The sequence below is a fragment of the Phacochoerus africanus genome, chromosome 9 (assembly GCF_016906955.1).
Source record: "Phacochoerus africanus isolate WHEZ1 chromosome 9, ROS_Pafr_v1, whole genome shotgun sequence".
Lineage (NCBI taxonomy): Eukaryota > Metazoa > Chordata > Mammalia > Artiodactyla > Suidae > Phacochoerus > Phacochoerus africanus.
The window spans coordinates 25,128,694-25,144,559 of record NC_062552.1 but is presented as its reverse complement, the minus strand read 5'-3'; the positions used below and the strand labels follow the sequence as shown (position 1 = coordinate 25,144,559).

The 15,866-nt window shown below is 58.1% G+C and overlaps 4 protein-coding genes across 9 annotated transcripts; 3 read left to right on the top strand and 1 right to left on the bottom strand.

Moving 5' to 3' along the window:
* The first annotated feature begins 1,512 nt into the window (after positions 1-1,512).
* Positions 1,513-3,610, top strand: GPSM3 (G protein signaling modulator 3). Its single transcript, XM_047794746.1, has 4 exons — positions 1,513-1,841; positions 2,051-2,159; positions 2,400-2,599; positions 2,825-3,610. Exons 1-4 carry the CDS (start codon positions 1,800-1,802, stop codon positions 2,960-2,962), a joined length of 489 nt encoding a protein of 162 aa, XP_047650702.1. The 5' UTR covers positions 1,513-1,799; the 3' UTR covers positions 2,963-3,610.
* On the top strand, positions 3,028-8,590 carry PBX2 (PBX homeobox 2). Of its 3 annotated transcripts, none has more exons than XM_047794740.1 (9): positions 3,028-3,155; positions 5,690-5,763; positions 5,990-6,237; positions 6,336-6,526; positions 6,714-6,849; positions 6,971-7,124; positions 7,512-7,600; positions 7,726-7,812; positions 7,925-8,590. In XM_047794740.1, the coding sequence occupies exons 2-9, from the start codon at positions 5,715-5,717 to the stop codon at positions 8,015-8,017; spliced, it is 1,047 nt and encodes a 348-aa protein (XP_047650696.1). In that variant the 5' UTR covers positions 3,028-3,155; positions 5,690-5,714; the 3' UTR covers positions 8,018-8,590. The 3 variants fall into 3 exon arrangements, with proteins under 3 accessions (XP_047650696.1, XP_047650694.1, XP_047650695.1); XM_047794738.1 differs by lacking the exon at positions 3,028-3,155 and adding an exon at positions 4,249-4,733; XM_047794739.1 differs by lacking the exons at positions 3,028-3,155; positions 7,512-7,600 and adding an exon at positions 4,498-4,733.
* Positions 8,591-8,739: 149 nt separating this feature from the next.
* On the top strand, positions 8,740-13,109 carry AGER (advanced glycosylation end-product specific receptor). 4 transcript variants are annotated; one of them, XM_047794744.1, is made up of 11 exons: positions 8,740-10,178; positions 10,431-10,537; positions 10,668-10,860; positions 11,040-11,104; positions 11,214-11,301; positions 11,396-11,578; positions 11,723-11,853; positions 12,025-12,166; positions 12,454-12,480; positions 12,604-12,730; positions 12,842-13,109. In XM_047794744.1, exons 1-11 carry the CDS (start codon positions 10,127-10,129, stop codon positions 12,885-12,887), a joined length of 1,161 nt encoding a protein of 386 aa, XP_047650700.1. In that variant the 5' UTR covers positions 8,740-10,126; the 3' UTR covers positions 12,888-13,109. The 4 variants fall into 4 exon arrangements, with proteins under 4 accessions (XP_047650700.1, XP_047650698.1, XP_047650699.1 ...); XM_047794742.1 differs by having other exon boundaries at positions 12,838-13,109; XM_047794743.1 differs by having other exon boundaries at positions 11,687-11,853.
* A 139-nt stretch (positions 13,110-13,248) lies between these two features.
* RNF5 (ring finger protein 5) lies at positions 13,249-15,722 on the bottom strand. The gene is made up of 6 exons (XM_047794745.1): positions 15,373-15,722; positions 14,476-14,494; positions 14,267-14,379; positions 14,130-14,184; positions 13,936-14,053; positions 13,249-13,825 (listed from the first exon to the last, which is right to left on the bottom strand). The coding sequence occupies exons 1-6, from the start codon at positions 15,510-15,512 to the stop codon at positions 13,728-13,730; spliced, it is 543 nt and encodes a 180-aa protein (XP_047650701.1). The 5' UTR covers positions 15,513-15,722; the 3' UTR covers positions 13,249-13,727.
* Between the last annotated feature and the right edge of the window lie 144 nt (positions 15,723-15,866).

Below are 15,866 nucleotides of genomic sequence, written 5' to 3'. Positions count from 1 at the left end.
GATTGGGGGGTCTTACTTTAATTTAAGGTATTGTCTAAAGGGAAGAGTCTCTAGGAACCCAGGTCTCTAGAAACCCAGGGAGAAACCACAAACACACTAAATCACGCCTACCCTTTGTCCCTCTTCCAAGGGCTTTTTGTTATAGGCATTTAGGAGATTCCTGAGGCCTCAAGTAGAGGGAGATGGAGAGAGCATCTCAAACTTTAACCACCAGTCAGCAATACAGTTAGTTATACCTCTTTTTTTCTTTTCTTTTTTTTTAGGGCCTTCCCCATGGCATATGGAGGTTCCCTGGCTAGGCGTCGAATCGGAGCTGTAGCCACTGGCCTACGCCAGAGCCACAGCAACGCGGGATCAGAGCCGCATCTGCCACCTACACGACAGCTCATAGCAACACCAGACCCTTAACCCACTGAGTGAGGCCAAGGATCAAACCTGTGTCCTCATGGATACTAGTCAGATTCATTAACCGCTGAGCCATGACAGGAACTCCTAGTTATACCTCTTTCAAGGCAATGGACCTCAGACACAGAGGCATGAAGCATTTTTAAGGCTAATAATAACTACCATTTATTAAGCATTCACAATGTGCCAAATGCTTTATCACATTGAATCCTCATATCAACTCTATTTTAAAAAAACTCCAGAGTTCCCACTGTGGTGCAGCAGGTTAAGGATCCAGCGTTGCCTCCATGGCAGTGTAGGTTCAATCCCCAGCCCCGCACAGCAGGCAAAGGACCCAGCGTTGCCTGGATTCCATCCTTGGCCTGGCAACTTCCACATGCGCACGTGTGGCCAAAAAGGAAAAACAAAAACGAAAACCTCCATTTTAATCTTTCAGAAACTGAGGCACAGAGATTTTATTTGCCCAAGATTGGAAGGCATTAAGTGGCAGAACTTGATCTCGTCATCATATTTCATGCTTAAAGTCACTCAGTTCATAGGACAGTTTGCCATTTGGAGATCCCAAATGTCTGCTGTCCTGTTCCCACCTCGGCATCAGCCAATCTGACCAGCATCGAATAAAGAGAGACCAAGCCAGGTTTAATCCTCTCCCTTTCCCATTTCATGACTAGAGGGAAGCTTCCCCTGCCCCCTTGTCTCTTACGTGTGCTACATATTTTGTCCCTTGAATAGACCGCAAGTGCCCATAGGGCAATGATAACTATTCTACACATTTATTAGACACAGTGCTAGGAGGATATGTATATGTTTGAGAGCCTGACATCCCTGGATCTGAGTCTTCTGCTTCCCCCTGGAACCATGCTCCTCCCAGTCCCAGTAAGTCTGACAGAGGCTGAGGAAGAGGGTCCTTCTTGGGGAAGATACCTGGGGCAATGAATGGGGGGGTTGGGGGGGTTCTGAGGAGTGAAACCACTTCCTTTGTAGCTAGTTCCTGTGTTGACAGAACTGCAGGGGAGGAGGGCGGGTGGAGGGAACAGAGTTGGGGGAGTTGGGGGGCTACTGAGGCTCTGGAGATGAGAATGCCAAAAGTCCTTCCCCACCCTGAACCTCCACCGCTGCAGCAGCTGGAGTTGCTTTTCCCAGTCTCTGTGCTCCCCTGAGGCAAGCGAGGTCTAGCAAGCAGCTCGGGTGGGAAAAGAGAACTGGAGGAAGTTGACAGGGATGGGCGGGGCCGGTGGGGGGGCTGACCAGGAACCCAGCTTCCTGCTCAGTACCCAGGCATCCAGCCCCCGGCTCACCCCCACCCCTTTCAGCCCCTACTCCCCTCAGGACCTCAGGGTTCCGGCCCTCCTCCCAAATCCCACCCCCCCCCATCGGCTTCTCCCCTCCAGGGGATGGAGGCTGAGAGACCCCAGGAAGAAGAGAATGGTGAGCAGGTGAGCTGAGTACTGGGTTGGGGAGGCTGACACTGCGAGAGGGAGGTGAGAAGACCTGAGAAAGAGACTGAGTCATGGTGGACGCCGGGGACGCGGAGGGGCTTGGGCACACTGAGGCAGAAACAGACACAGAGAGAGGAAATGGGCTACTCGCCTAGCCCTCTGCCCACCCCACCCCTGCCTGACTGGCTGGAACCACTGTCTCTCAGCATCAGGACCCCGATCAGGATGAGCATGGCTGGCCCCCTGTGAACACCAGCACTCGGCCTTGGCGATCTGCTCCTCCGTCCCCTCCTCCTTCAGGGACCCGCCACACAGGTACCCCCACCCACCCAGGGAACTCCCTGACCCTGGTGCCCACATCCTCCCTGATCCCGTTACCAAGCCCCACTCCATCACGGGCTCCCTCCCACCTCCTCCAGACTCCCCATCACACCCCTGAGCCCTGATCCCAAGTCCCTCAACACCTTACCCTGCACCCCCCCCCCACCCACACACACACCCCACTCCTGACTGCCAGCTTCTCTGGGTCTCTGAGCCCTCCCCCTCCTCTCCCAGCCGTGGGGCCCCGTTCGGCCTCCCTTCTCTCCCTGCAGACTGAGCTGCTCCTGGACCTGGTGGCTGAAGCCCAGTCCCGCCGCCTAGAAGAACAGAGGGCCACCTTCCATGCCCCCCAGAAGCTCCCAAGCCTAGGCCGAGTCCCACCCCGGCCTCTTGAGGACAGAGAACAGCTCTACAGCACTATCCTCAGTCACCAGGTGAGTCACCCCACTGTCCGCCCCCCCAGGAGACAAGGCCCAGGCTTCTTGGTCCTTGGTCCCTGTTCTCTTTGGGGCCCCACCCCTCCTTCTCCCCAGGCACCTGCCCTAGTCCCCCATCCCCATCACACGTGTCCTATATGCCCCTCACACCAGCCTGGCTCCTTTCAAGGCCTGCTCCTCTTAGAACCTTACCAACAACCTTCCCTGCCTCTCCTCCTCCAGTGCCAGCGGATGGAAGCCCAGCGGTCAGAGCCTCCCCTACCCCCAGGGGGGCAGGAGCTCCTGGAGTTGCTGCTGAGAGTTCAGGGTGGAGGTCGAATGGAGGAGCAAAGGTCCCAGCCCCCCACACACACCTGCTGAGACTTGAGCTCCCACCAGCCCTTCTGCACTCCCGGGGTTCAAAGCTGGGCGGCCCACTGCAGGCCTTGAGCCCTGCCCCGCAGGGGCACCAGAGACTGGAAGAACCAGCAGAATTCTCAATATTCACTGCCCTCATCCACCTTTCCTGGGAACTAGAGGGGGTGAAAGTCCTCAAACCCTGGGAATAGTCAAGGTAGGATGGATATTTAACTCCCCCTGTGACCAAGTAGGTGGGAGCTTGAGGCTGGGAGAGGATCCTAGGTACAGAGGGACACCTCACCCTTTCCTCTGATCTCAGGGAGGGGCTGGAGTCTTGGTCCTGAGCTGTGGGGACACCCTCCCCCCATAGTCCGGCCACCAGGCGGGAGCTGAGGGCTCAGGCCTCCACCTCCCAAGGAGGCAAATCTCCGGAGGTTCTGACCTGAGAGACAGTTCCACCCTCCTTCCCAACAAGAAGGGAGGAGAGGGCACAGCAGAGACATTGACTCTTCTCCCACCCCCCCACCCTGGCACACCGCCCCCCCAGCCCCAGGACTGAGGGGCCTACAGCCTATGGATGGACACTGAGCCCTGCCCACCCTCCCTCCCCACTGCTCTTCTGAACTGTCCAATGTTTGGTTATGTGAATAAATATAATTCCCCTCTGGACTGAAGACTGGTGTCTGGGTGGCGGGGTGGAGGGTAGGAAGGTGAGGCCAGAGGCCGCCACTCTCCCCAGTCTGGCCAGAGGCCAGCTCCCCTCCCTGGCTGGTTAATTACTGGCTCATTAAGCAGCGGCTAGAGACCTTCCTAATTATCCCCCCCAGCCCCCCTCTCCTGGTTTTAATTAAGTAGAACAGGGAGGGGAGTCATTAGGAGAAGAAATATGAACTAAGCTGTCTGTAAACCCAGGCATTCCCGCGGCCGGAGTCCACATCAGCTAGAACCCGGATTCAGAACCACGGCGGCAGGTGCCCCCAGCCCCCAACACGGCGCCCTCCCAAGCCACAGAGGTCCATCCCTGGGGCCTTCCCTTCTTTTCCCGAAGGGCCAGTCTCCTCCCCTCGTCCCCTCCTCCACTCGGTCTCAGTTCCTCTGTTTCTGTGTCTCTCTCCGCCCCCAGCTCCTCCCTGTTCCTCCTCTCTTCTCCCCTCCTCTTCCTCCCCGGCTCCCCTCCCCCAGCCTCCTCCCTCGCTCCCCCCTCCTCCCTCCTCCCTCCCTCTCTCCCTCTCTCTCTCTCTCTCTCGCTCTCTCGCTCTCTCTCTCTCTCTCTCTCTCTCTCTCTCTCTCTCTCTCTCTCTCTCTCACTCACACACCCCCGCTTGGGCCTCCTCTCTCTCTCCGGCTCCATTTTCTCCGCCGCCGGGGGCCGGGGTCTCCTGTGGGGGGCCCAGACGGTACCCCAGGTCTCCCTCCAGGGCCGGGGCGGACCCCCGGGAGAGCCGGGAGAGGGGGAAACGGGCGGGGGTTGGGGTGGAGGGAGCAGCGGCCCCGGCGAGTTTAGGGGGGAAGGAACCAGGCGGGGGGGGAGGGGCGGAGCAGGGAGGGGGCCTCAGGGCCCCCCCCCAACTATGGACGAGCGGCTGCTGGGGCCGCCCCCTCCAGGCGGGGGCCGGGGGGGCCTGGGATTGGTGGGTGGGGAGCCTGGGGGCCCTGGCGAACCTCCCGGTGGCGGAGACCCCGGTGGGGGTAGCGGGGGGGTCCCGGGAGGCCGAGGGAAGCAAGACATCGGGGACATTCTGCAGCAGATAATGACCATCACCGACCAGAGCCTGGACGAGGCCCAGGCCAAGTGAGTGCCCCCAATCCGGGACCCCACACAGACCCAGCAGAATGCCCGTTCACAAGCTCTGAGCCTGCTGGGAGCCCCCCAACTCCAGGACCCTCCCCAGGATCCTTCAGCTCTCCCTTCCTCTCCTTTCTCGCGGGAGCCCAGAGATAACTGATCCCTCTCAAGCCTCCTTTCAGCCCCAGTCCCGGAAACCTTCAAAAGGGGGAACCCTAGGTGGTCTCACCCCCCAACTCTCACTGACCCCCCCACTCTCCCCTAGAACACCCTGCCATCTCCAGAGCTCCCTTCTGGCTCCCAGACTAAGAAACTGCTATGCCGTCTTCTCCCCTAAACTCTCCAGCCCACCGACGGCCTTCGGGCCTCCACACCCCTGCCCAGAGCTCCTACCATTCCTCTCCAGCCCTGGCCCAGCCTCCAAGGGGCCGAGCTCACCCTCTGCCCCAGCTCAGCTGACACTGGAAGCATCAGAGCCTCCCGCCCTGCTCGGTCCCAGGACCCTCCTTCACACACCTCTATACCAAACTCCCCACTCTAGCTTAGCACCTCTGACCCCTCAAACTTCAACTCTCCTCCTCCCCAGCCTCCTCTCTTCCTCTGAAACTTACCTAGTCACCCTCATTTCTGCAGTCACCCCAGGTCGCCCTCTCGACCCTTCTGGATCCTCTCCCACGGTCCTCCGCCCGGCCATGGTGCCTTTCGCCGGCTGCACCTTCCCTCCACCCATCCAAAGCCAAGCCACTTCCCCGAGTGTCCACACGCTGGGAGCCGATCTCTTCCTAAGAACCCCCCAACTCCATTCTGCCCCCAACCCCACTTTCTCCCACCACAGATTTACCCATCTCCTCCCTTGTTCCCAGGCTCTCTCTCACCCTCCTGGGTGTGTCGCTTTGTGGTTCTGTCTTTCCCACTCCCCCGTGCCTGTAGCCTCTCAACTTTTCTCTCCCGTTCCTCCCAAGGAAACACGCCCTAAACTGCCACCGAATGAAGCCTGCTCTCTTTAGCGTCCTGTGTGAAATCAAGGAGAAAACCGGTATGTGGGTCCCCCGTCTGACTTCTCAACTCTGGGGACAGAACCCTGTTCACTGTAGGACTCAGGCTGAGAGTTTGACAACTTGGGGCCCAGGGGAGAGTGGGGGTCAGGAAGATTTGCTGAGGAGGCCTGGGAAGAGGACCCACACCTGGAGACCTGGGTTTCCAGGAGGGCTGAGAGCTGGTGTGGGGTCCCCGGTCCCTAAGTCCACCCGCCTGCACGCTAGGCCTCAGCATCCGAAGCTCCCAAGAGGAGGAGCCTGTGGACCCACAGCTGATGCGCTTGGACAACATGCTTCTGGCGGAGGGTGTGGCTGGGCCCGAGAAAGGGGGTGGCTCAGCGGCAGCAGCTGCAGCCGCCGCAGCCTCGGGGGGCGGTGTGTCCCCTGACAACTCCATCGAACACTCGGACTATCGCAGCAAACTTGCCCAGATCCGCCACATTTACCACTCGGAGCTGGAGAAGTACGAGCAGGTGAGGAGAGGACGCTGGAGAGGGTGGAGGGAGACGCCCTTGGGGGAATCTCGAGGCCCACGGGCCCCTCCTCACCAGGCCACCGGCCCCCACTGCAGGCATGTAACGAGTTCACAACCCACGTCATGAACCTGCTGAGGGAGCAGAGCCGCACGCGGCCCGTGGCACCCAAGGAGATGGAGCGCATGGTGAGCATCATCCATCGAAAGTTCAGCGCCATCCAGATGCAACTCAAGCAGAGCACCTGCGAGGCCGTCATGATCCTGCGTTCCCGCTTCCTGGATGCCAGGTGGGGCCCAGGGCCCCAGGCCGGCCCCCAGCCCCAGGCTCCTTCCACTCGTCTCTCAGCCTCGGGGCTGCCATGTTGCAGAACACACGACAATTCTCCGTGACAGCGGTGCCCTCTGGGGTGCAGCAACATGGTGGCCCTGCGGGGACACCAACACCCTCCTCACCGGCCCCTCTCTCCTCCGTAGACGAAAACGTCGTAACTTCAGCAAACAGGCCACTGAGGTCCTGAATGAGTATTTCTACTCCCACCTGAGTAACCCATATCCTAGTGAGGAGGCTAAGGAGGAGCTCGCCAAGAAGTGCGGGATCACTGTCTCTCAGGTACTGGGGGGGCTTGGGGACAAGAAGTTTGGGGGCAAAACGCTTTCCAGTCCTGATGACTCAGGTGTTTACAGAGGGACAGGTTCCCACCTGAGCCTCCTTTCTGCCCAACACCCTGCAGGTCTCCAACTGGTTTGGCAACAAGCGGATTCGTTACAAGAAAAATATTGGAAAGTTCCAAGAGGAGGCAAACATCTATGCCGTCAAGACCGCCGTGTCGGTCACCCAGGGAGGCCACAGCCGCACCAGCTCCCCGACACCCCCTTCCTCCGCAGGTGGATCCCGTGGCTGCCACCCCTGGCTGGCTGTTTTGCACGCTTCCTGCTTTTGTTCCCACTTCCTGTCTAGGCAGGATCATAGCAGAGAGGGGGCCCTTTTGGGGTGAGCGGGACCAAGCTGAGATGGGATGGGGACCCCAGGGGACAGAGGCCACTCTAGTGAATTTACTTCTGCCTTTCTTCCGGCCACTGGCCAAGGAGGGCTCAGGAACAGCCCGTTCCCTGAGTGTTGCAGTGTTGTTTTGTGGGTCATTTGTGTATGGTGGCACAGCCCCGCAGAGCTAGGTCAGGGGCTTTTTGAAAACTGAGAGCTGTGGTGAGTCTCCTGTCTGCCACCACAGGCTCCGTTACACCCTTCCCTAATTCCCCCTCTGCTCCCCCAAGGCTCTGGCGGCTCTTTCAATCTCTCAGGATCCGGTGACATGTTTCTGGGGATGCCCGGGCTCAACGGAGATTCCTACTCTGCCTCCCAGGTCAGGTGGTCCATCCCGCCTTGAGTAGGGCTTTCCCAAACTCTGACTCCCTGCTTTAGGATGTGCGGCTTTTTTTCTTCTGAGGCTTCTTCTCACTGTGTCATGTCCTTCTTCGTTGCCTGCAGGTGGAATCACTCCGACACTCGATGGGGCCAGGGGGCTATGGGGATAACCTCGGGGGAGGCCAGATGTATAGCCCTCGGGAAATGAGGGTGAGTGAATGAGTGAATACCACCAGGACGGGATGGCCTTTGCCGGGGCGGTGCCGGTCCCCACGCTGGGTTCCCCAAAGCCCTACCCCAACTGTCTTGTCTCTTTTCCCAGGCAAACGGTGGCTGGCAGGAGGCTGTGACTCCGTCCTCAGTGACATCTCCGACAGAGGGACCAGGGAGCGTTCATTCTGACACTTCCAACTGATCTCGCCCCTGAGGGCCACAGAGGTGGGGGCTCCCAAGGCAACTCTTGAAGAGGACGCAGGCATCCAGAGGACAAACCCAGACACAGGAGAAGCACAAGCTAGAGACGGGCCAACAGGAGCATCCCTTCCCTGGCCAGACTCTCTCAGTGCTGGGGTGCTGACTCTGTGGCAAGGAAGACGGGGTCCCCTGAGAGGAGAGTGGGGTCTATTTCCCCCTTTTTCCTTCATTTTTTTCTCCCCCTTTCTTGCTCACACAGAAATACACACACCTAGAATCCTAGTTTTCAGAACTTTCTCCCCTCTCTCTCTCTCATGCATTCTGTTTCTCTCTCCTACCCCCGCCCCCCTCTTCTTCTAGGCACCCCCACTGTCCCTCCCCCACCCCCCTTATCTGCTCTGGGATCTATGGAGCCGCCAGCCAGCCCTGCCTGACCAGAGATGCCAAAAATGGGGACATGACTTCTGGACAGAGGACATGGGCCACGCCCCTGTGCCTCCCCACCCCTGCCCCTCCAGACGGCTTTATTACCTCATACGCAGCTCATCTTAAACCAATAGAATCGCTCGGTGGACGAGAGTGTCTGACTCAGATATCTACCTCGGAGGGAGTTTCTGCTACTTTAGGGAATTGTTGACTGGGCTTTGGGGTTGAACTTTTTTTTTTTTTTTTAAGGAAAGAAAAATTAACCCTGGGATCCATCTATATTTTTTTTTTTTTAAATTTCAGGATTTTTTTGTTGGTGATGGTGGTTCTTAATTTTTAGTTTGGGGGAAGTAGATGTTTTTATAAATATGTTGATTTCGTTTGTTTCTTGCTTTCCCATATTAGGGGTGATAGCCAAAGGGGTCATGATAAGAGGACGGGGAACAGATAGAACTGGTGAAGAGGCCTGCCTGGCTCCAGTCCTGTCAGGAAGTACATTTAGTAGGGCACCAAGCCTGCCCCCCTAAAGCCACTTAGGCGTTCTCCTTTGCTTGTAAAGCCACTTAGGTGTTTGCTTGTGCAGGCAGCTTTCTGCTGCGTTTGGTGTGAAGGCAGTCGGGGCTTGTTCTGCCAAACTATCGGCCCCTCTTCCCACAATCCTTGGGCCAGCCCGGACTCTAATCTTGAGCAAATGCCACCTTCCCCTGTGAGTGACACATCTTTAAATCTTTTTTTAAAGCTACTATCTGCAGATTGGAAGGGGAAGAATGGGGAGGGGGTTATTGCCAAATATGTTCCATGGGGGTTGGGGTGTTTGTGTATGTTATCTCCCTCGATTTCCCCAGAAGTGAGGCATCTTTTTGTTTTTTCTCAGTCCAAAATCAAGAGGGTGGGGAGAGAGAGGAGAGAGGCTGCCAAAAGCCAGGTTTGGGGGAAGGTAAAATACCACTGTCCTGCCCTTGGCCCTGAACCCTACCATCTGAACCCCTCAAACATCCTCAGGATTTTATAAGGCTGTCACAGTGGGGAATCTCTCCTGTCAAAGATCCCGGCAGGATTGGGGGGCAGGTTGGGAGTGTGATGGCTGGTGGGGGGAGTCATGGGCCAGGGGCAGTTCTCGCCTCACTTGTAAACTTGTAGTTTCACAGAAAAAACAACAAAAAAATGCAGTTTTAAATAAAGAAATTTCTTTTTTCCCTGGGTTTAGTTGAGAATTCTTTTCAAAAAACATGAGAAACCCCAGAAAAAAATATTTTGCTCTCATCGAGCCCCAGATAGGTTTCTCTCCTGAGTCCCCCAGCCTTGCCCCCACCACCCAAGCCCCAGGTCTCACCCCTGCCTCCTCTCCAGGAAAAGAGCCAGGCCTGAACCCTGTTGCCTGGCAACACTGCCAAGTCAAGATGGGGCTCTGGTCCTCCAATCGTGGACTGATGGAGTAGATTGGGGTCCTGAGGGGCTGAAAGACCCTAGGAAATAAACTCCCCACCCCCATAGATGGTGGCTGTGCCCAGGGGTGGGGTGACAATTGTTTCTCTTAGTACCTGAAGGACTCTTGTCCAAGAGGCATGAATTCCTAGCATTCCCTGTGACGGGACAGGATGGAGGAGAGGGTACAAGCCCCACCTAGGGTGGTGGCCACAGCAGCGAGGGGCAGACAGAGCCAGGAGCCTGGGGAGGAAGCAGGATGGCAGCAGGGACAGCGGCCGGAGTCTGGGTGCTGGTCCTCAGTCTGTGGGGTGAGCCACTCCTCCCTGACACCAATCCTCCCCCCAGAAAGCACTCTGTCCCCCTCCCCAAATCTTCCCACAACTTTCTGGGAACCTGGGTACTGCTTTTCAATCTCCCACATCCACTGGGTTCTAGTTTTATCAGACCCTCCTTCCTGCCCCTCCATCGTGGTGCTGCCCCCCCACCGCCCCGCCACTGTGATGTTGCGCCCCCCCCCCCCCCCGCCCCCGCTGTCTTGCCGTCATGGTGCTGTCTCCCAGGGGTAGCAGTAAGTGATCAAAACATCACAGCCCGGATCGGGAAGCCACTGGTGCTGAACTGTAAGGGGGCCCCCAAGAAACCACCCCAGCAGCTGGAATGGAAACTGGTAAGTGGGGCTCTCGTCACAGCCTTCCCACTCCTGGGGAGACCAGTGAGGATTTGCATCCGTCCTGCCTACCACATCAGCCCTCTCCCCAAGGGCTTGCGCCACTTCGACCTCTCCCCTCTGAACCCAGAGCACAGGCCGGACAGAAGCTTGGAAGGTCCTGACTCCCCAGGGAGGCCCCTGGGACAGCGTGGCGCGGGTCCTCCCCAATGGCTCCCTCCTCCTGCCGGCTGTTGGGATCCAGGACGAGGGGACTTTCCGGTGTCGGGCAACGAGCCGGAACGGAAAGGAGACCAAGTCCAACTACCGAGTCCAAGTCTACCGTAAGGGTTCCGGGGCCTCCTTCGAGGCCCACATCCCATCTCAGGAAAAGCCTTCCACCCCAGCCCTTGGCTCCCTGGCCCTGGCATTTGAGAACCTGCTTCAGCTGTCCCCATTCCCACACCCGGGCTGTGAGAACCTTCAAGGCTGCAGCCTCTGATAGGAAGTTTCCCTCCTTCAGAGATTCCTGGGAAGCCGGACATTGTTGATCCTGCCTCTGAACTCATGGCTGGTGTCCCCAACAAGGTAGCAGATGAAAAGGGGAGACGTCGAAAGGGGTCCTGAGAGTGGGGAGAGGAGTGCACCTGTGTGGAGTCTCTTATCATCAAAGATGACGACGTCACTTTTTCCCCAGGTGGGGACTTGTGTGTCTGAGGGGGGCTACCCTGCAGGGACTCTTAGCTGGCACTTGGATGGAAAAACTCTGATACCTGACGGCAAAGGTGAGTCCCAAGGCACCCACTCCCGGCTGCCTTTCTTGTGGCCCCTTTCCTGCACCCACCCCGGATGCCTCGCCTTGTCTTCCCTCCACCACAGGAGTGTCTGTGAAGGAAGAGACCAGGAGACACCCCGAGACAGGGCTTTTCACACTCCACTCTGAGTTGATGGTGACCCCGGCCCGGGGAGGAGCTCCTCAACCCACCTTCTCCTGTAGCTTCAGCCCGAGCTTTCCCCGGCGCCGAGCCCTGCACACGGCTCCCATCCGGCCCAGTGTCTGGGGTGAGCACAGAGGTGGGGAGCTGCCCCAAGCTTGGGTGAGCACATGTCAGGAAGGAGGACCCTTGGGGATCAGAGGGTTAAGTCTGTGGCCACTGGAACCACACACAGGTTTAACTCTTCAACTCATGCCTGGCCCACCTCCAGAGCCTGTGCCCCTGGAGGAAGTCCAGTTGGTGGTAGAGCCAGCAGGTGGAGCCGTACCTCCTGGTGGGACTGTGACCTTGACCTGTGAAACCTCTGTCCAGCCCCCGCCCCAAATCCACTGGACCAAGGATGTGAGTGACCTGGAACAGGGGCTGGGAGGTGGTGAGTTACGTCACTGACAGCTAGGAGGGCCAGGGGCCCATGGAGATAGGGGGCAGGCGAGGAGCTGAGGAAGACAAGGGTACCTGAGGATGTGGTTAAGTTAATAGTCTCCTGCCCGCCCCCCCCCCCCCGCCCCCCAGGGCACACCCCTGCCCCTTTCCCCCAGCCCCGTGCTGCTGCTCCCTGAGGTAGGGCCTGAGGACCAGGGAACCTACAGCTGTGTGGCCACCCATCCCAGCCACGGGCCCCAGAAGAGCCGAGCTGTCAGCATCAGCATCATTGGTGAGACTTCTCTCCAAAGGGCCCCTGGGGCAGGCGGAGGGACACCACAGGCTCCTGTTCCCCACCTCATTCTGGCACTGTCCCCAAGAGCCACCCCACCCCTCCCTCAGTGCAGCCACATCCAGGCCCCCTCTGCCCCATCCAAACCCCACCGAGAGAACGGGCAGCCTGGCCCCTCTCCCCGCTGAACTGCGGGAGGAGAAGGAAAGACTGCGGGGGCTGCCGCTCAACAGCCCTCTCCCAAACTGAAGCTGTCCCTTCTGACCTGCTCCAACTTTGTCTTCCAGAAACAGGCGAGGAGGGGCCGGCGGCAGGTGAGGGGCTGGGTAAGGTCAGAGGGAAGCTGACCGCCCTCAGCACAGATGGCGGGGATGCTGGGCAAGAAAGGAACTGTGCACGGCAGGGCTGTGCCCTCAGTTCTCCCCAACTCCCCACAGGCTCTGTCGAAGGGCCGGGGCTGGGAACGCTAGCCCTAGCCCTGGGGATCCTGGGAGGCCTGGGGACCGCCGCCCTGCTCGTCGGGGTCATCATGTGGCACAGGCGGCAACGCAGAGGACAGGAGAGGTGAGCAGAGGAGGCCAGAGGGCCTCCAGGCAGCAGGGAGGGGTGCGGCGGGGGAGGATGACGGAGTGCTGGAAATACAGCGAATTCTCCCCAACGCCCCCTCTCAGGAAGGCCCCCGAAAACCAGGAGGAAGATGAGGAGGAGCGTGCGGAGCTGAACCAGCCGGAGGAGCCCGAGGCGGCTGAGAACAGTGCAGGAGGGCCTTGAGCAGCCCCAGCCAGACGCCACCCACCCTCTGCCTTTTCTTTTTCCCACACTCGGTTCCGGCCCCAGACCAGTTCACCCCTGTATAATCTCCACCCCGCCTCCCCAAGCTCTCCTCCACAACCAGAGCCCCCCACAAGCCATCATGAGTAAACACCTGACACGTCTTGCCCCATTTGCTTGTGTTTGTGTGTGTGTGTGAGACACCCTCCCCCCCACCACACCAACACCCACTCACGCCAGGGAGAAGATGCTCCCTGCTGTGGAAAGAAGGAGGGACAGGGACGGACAGAGGTGGGCGGAGATCCCATGAATACATCTCACCTTATTTACTGAATTTGTAAGAAAGGAGGTAGTGAGGGGAAGGAAGCACTGAAGACTCGGAGCCCACATTAGACACTGGGGAGGGAAAAATTAAATTAAATCAACAAGGGGAATGTGCGGGGAGCATCAGAGGGAGCCTTGCCCACCTGTCAGCATCAAATCAAGAAGTGTGGGGGAAGCAAAGCATTGGGAGGGAGGAGGGCCGGGCCTTCTCTTCGGTCCTCCGCCTCCCTGAGCTGGGAGTTACGTTGCTCTTGAGGGAGCCGTCCGTCCAGAGCAAAGGTTCTCCCATCCCGCAGATGTCGCCCCTCCTCCCCACACCGTCCCAGAGAGTGGCCAGGGTTGGCCTTAGGCGACAGAAATGGAGGGTGTGGGGGGGGCAGCGAGGGTCCAGGAGTAAGGAAGGGTCAGCAGGGACCCCCAATACTGATTCTCCTCTGGCTGGAGGTGGGCAGGAGGGAGACACAGCTCAAATACTGAGCAGCCAGAAAAAGAAGAAGATGGCGAGAAACAAGAAGAGGGAGTCCTGCCAGCTGGAGGCCGGGTGACCCTGTCCCAGATCCACACCTGTGGGAGAGAAGAAAGCTGTGGACGCAGCGGCCACTGGGAGGCTGGGAGGGAGGCAGGGCTGTAGGGGTCGGAGGGCTCGCCAGGAGCAGCTGAGGGAAGGCTCTTACCTGTCCCCCGACGAAATGGCTCGTGGGTATTGAAGACGGTGGTGAAAAAGCCAAAGGGAAAAGCACCAACACCAAACGAGAAGTGAAAGCCCCCAGTGTCGCCAAATGGCTGGAATCCCTAGGGAGGTGAAGAACGTCAGTGGGGAGCTGGGCAAGTCTTTGGAAAGGAAGGAAGGCAATCACACAAGACTCACCCCTCTGCTCTCAGGCGCTGGTCGCTGGCCCTGCGGGCGGGGTGGAGTTTTCAATCTGAGGAAGAGGAGAGGGACGATCAACAGGGAATAATACTCCCTCCTCTTCCCTTCCCTCAGCACCACCTCCCCTCTCTCACCTGGGATCCTGGGGCTTCTGGCTCCCTCGCCCATAGAGGGGGACAACCTTTTCTCTGCTGATCCCAGCTTTACACACTGGGCACTCTTGCCGCTCTGGCCGTGTCTCCAGCCACTGGGGGAAAAAAATGTAGTGGTTTCCAGTACACAGAAGCGTCTTCCAGCTCCTCAGACCTCCCCATCTCCCTCTTCATCTCCTCTGAGTACGCACCTGATGAAGACAGGGCCAACTGGAAAGGGGGAAAGAAAAAGGTCAGACCAGCTACACAAAAGACACAGACTCAAGCTCAGGGTCCTAACTCGCCACCCGTTCCCAGGTGTTACCTGCTGTTTCCTGCCATATTTTCCACAACCTCTACTATGCCAGCCAAACTGGCCTCCCTGCTTCTCTGACTTTCCAATACCTACAGCAACGTCCACCCTCAACATGCTCAACCCGCTCCTCTCCCCCAACACACACACACACCCTCCCCCTCTCTTCTCAACCTTTCGACTTAATTTCCAGTTCTCTTGACCATCCTTTTCCAGATCTCCTTTCAGCCCCAGCCCCATCTATGCCCCCATTAATCCCAAACCAAACCCCCTTTACCAGTATCTTATTTTGCTACTCCTTTTCTTCTCTCCCATGTCCAATAAAGGGCCCTCTTTCCATAATTCCTTAACCTCTGGGGACTGCTCCTCTACAGCACCCCTGTCCCCAGGTTTGTCATCCCGCCCCTTCCCATATCTCACCGGAATGTGATCCCACGTTCCCCAGATCTCCCTTTACTCACCTGATGCCTATCTCCCCTAACCTTTGAGTCTAATCTGTTTCCAACCTCCCTGGGGTAAGGTGGCTCGGGTCTCACCTGCACCGCTGTGCAGCGCCCACCCCCTGTGCCCCCTTTCCTCTTAACACACCGTACGCCCCAGCTCCTAGTTTCTATGACTCCTTTCCACAGGTCTCCTCTGCACAGATGTGACCCTCTCGCCCACACATACCTAAGAACCCTCACCTAGGAGAATGTACCCTCTGATCATCTATAAGCCTATATGCCCCCTCCCACCCCCAGCCTCCATACTATAGAGGTGAGACCCACTCTTTTTCGCCCCCTTCCCAGATTCTCACCAGTACAGGTGGCCACACACGCTGACCACAGCTTCCCGAGCAGTCTCCAGACATATATTACATTCGAAGGTCGCGCCCGCCCCGCCCCGCTCGCGGTTTGGCCCTTCGGGGCCCCCGTCCTCCTCCTCTGCTGCTGCCATGACCGGTTCTGCTTCGCCCCCGTGTACCCCTTAATCCCCCGAAACACACGTACAGGCCCCCCAACAAACGAGAAACCGCCTCCTGCCCACGATCTTTGGGCAGGCCTCAGGGTTTTCTAATTACTATAGGTCTGAATGCCTGTCAATCCCACAGGGTCAAAAGAAAGGATTGGTCAGGGGAGCAAAGAGGTTTGCGCGGTGCTGCCCTTGCACAATGTCTATTGGCTGACACAGTCACAGACAGTAAGCACGGCCACCGGATTGGTATTAACTCCGCACGTCCTGTCGCCGGCCAGGGAGGGCTTTATTCGTCTGAGTAGCTGCCAGTCATAACCAAAGGCCAGAAGCAATTGG

Bases quoted from the DNA above. Each gene is read 5' to 3' on its own strand.
- GPSM3 (XM_047794746.1), top strand. From the start codon at position 1,800: ATGGAGGCTGAGAGACCCCAGGAAGAAGAGAATGGTGAGCAG. The intron at 1,842-2,050 runs GTGAGCTGAGTA...ACTGTCTCTCAG, and splicing joins AAGAAGAGAATGGTGAGCAG to CATCAGGACCCCGATCAGGA. The intron at 2,600-2,824 runs GTGAGTCACCCC...CTCCTCCTCCAG, and splicing joins GCACTATCCTCAGTCACCAG to TGCCAGCGGATGGAAGCCCA.
- PBX2 (XM_047794738.1), top strand. From the start codon at position 4,513: ATGGACGAGCGGCTGCTGGGGCCGCCCCCTCCAGGCGGGGGCCGGGGG. The intron at 6,527-6,713 runs GTGGGGCCCAGG...TCTCCTCCGTAG, and splicing joins TCCCGCTTCCTGGATGCCAG to ACGAAAACGTCGTAACTTCA. The intron at 7,813-7,924 runs GTGAGTGAATGA...CTCTTTTCCCAG, and splicing joins ATAGCCCTCGGGAAATGAGG to GCAAACGGTGGCTGGCAGGA.
- AGER (XM_047794741.1), top strand. From the start codon at position 10,127: ATGGCAGCAGGGACAGCGGCCGGAGTCTGGGTGCTGGTCCTCAGTCTG. The intron at 11,105-11,213 runs GTAGCAGATGAA...CTTTTTCCCCAG, and splicing joins TGGCTGGTGTCCCCAACAAG to GTGGGGACTTGTGTGTCTGA. The intron at 11,579-11,686 runs GTGAGCACAGAG...AACCACACACAG, and splicing joins CATCCGGCCCAGTGTCTGGG to GTTTAACTCTTCAACTCATG.
- RNF5 (XM_047794745.1), bottom strand. From the start codon at position 15,512: ATGGCAGCAGCAGAGGAGGAGGACGGGGGCCCCGAAGGGCCAAACCGC. The intron at 14,185-14,266 runs GTGAGAGAGGGG...CCTCTTCCTCAG, and splicing joins CAGAAGCCCCAGGATCCCAG to ATTGAAAACTCCACCCCGCC. The intron at 13,826-13,935 runs GTAAGAGCCTTC...TCTCTCCCACAG, and splicing joins GCCATTTCGTCGGGGGACAG to GTGTGGATCTGGGACAGGGT.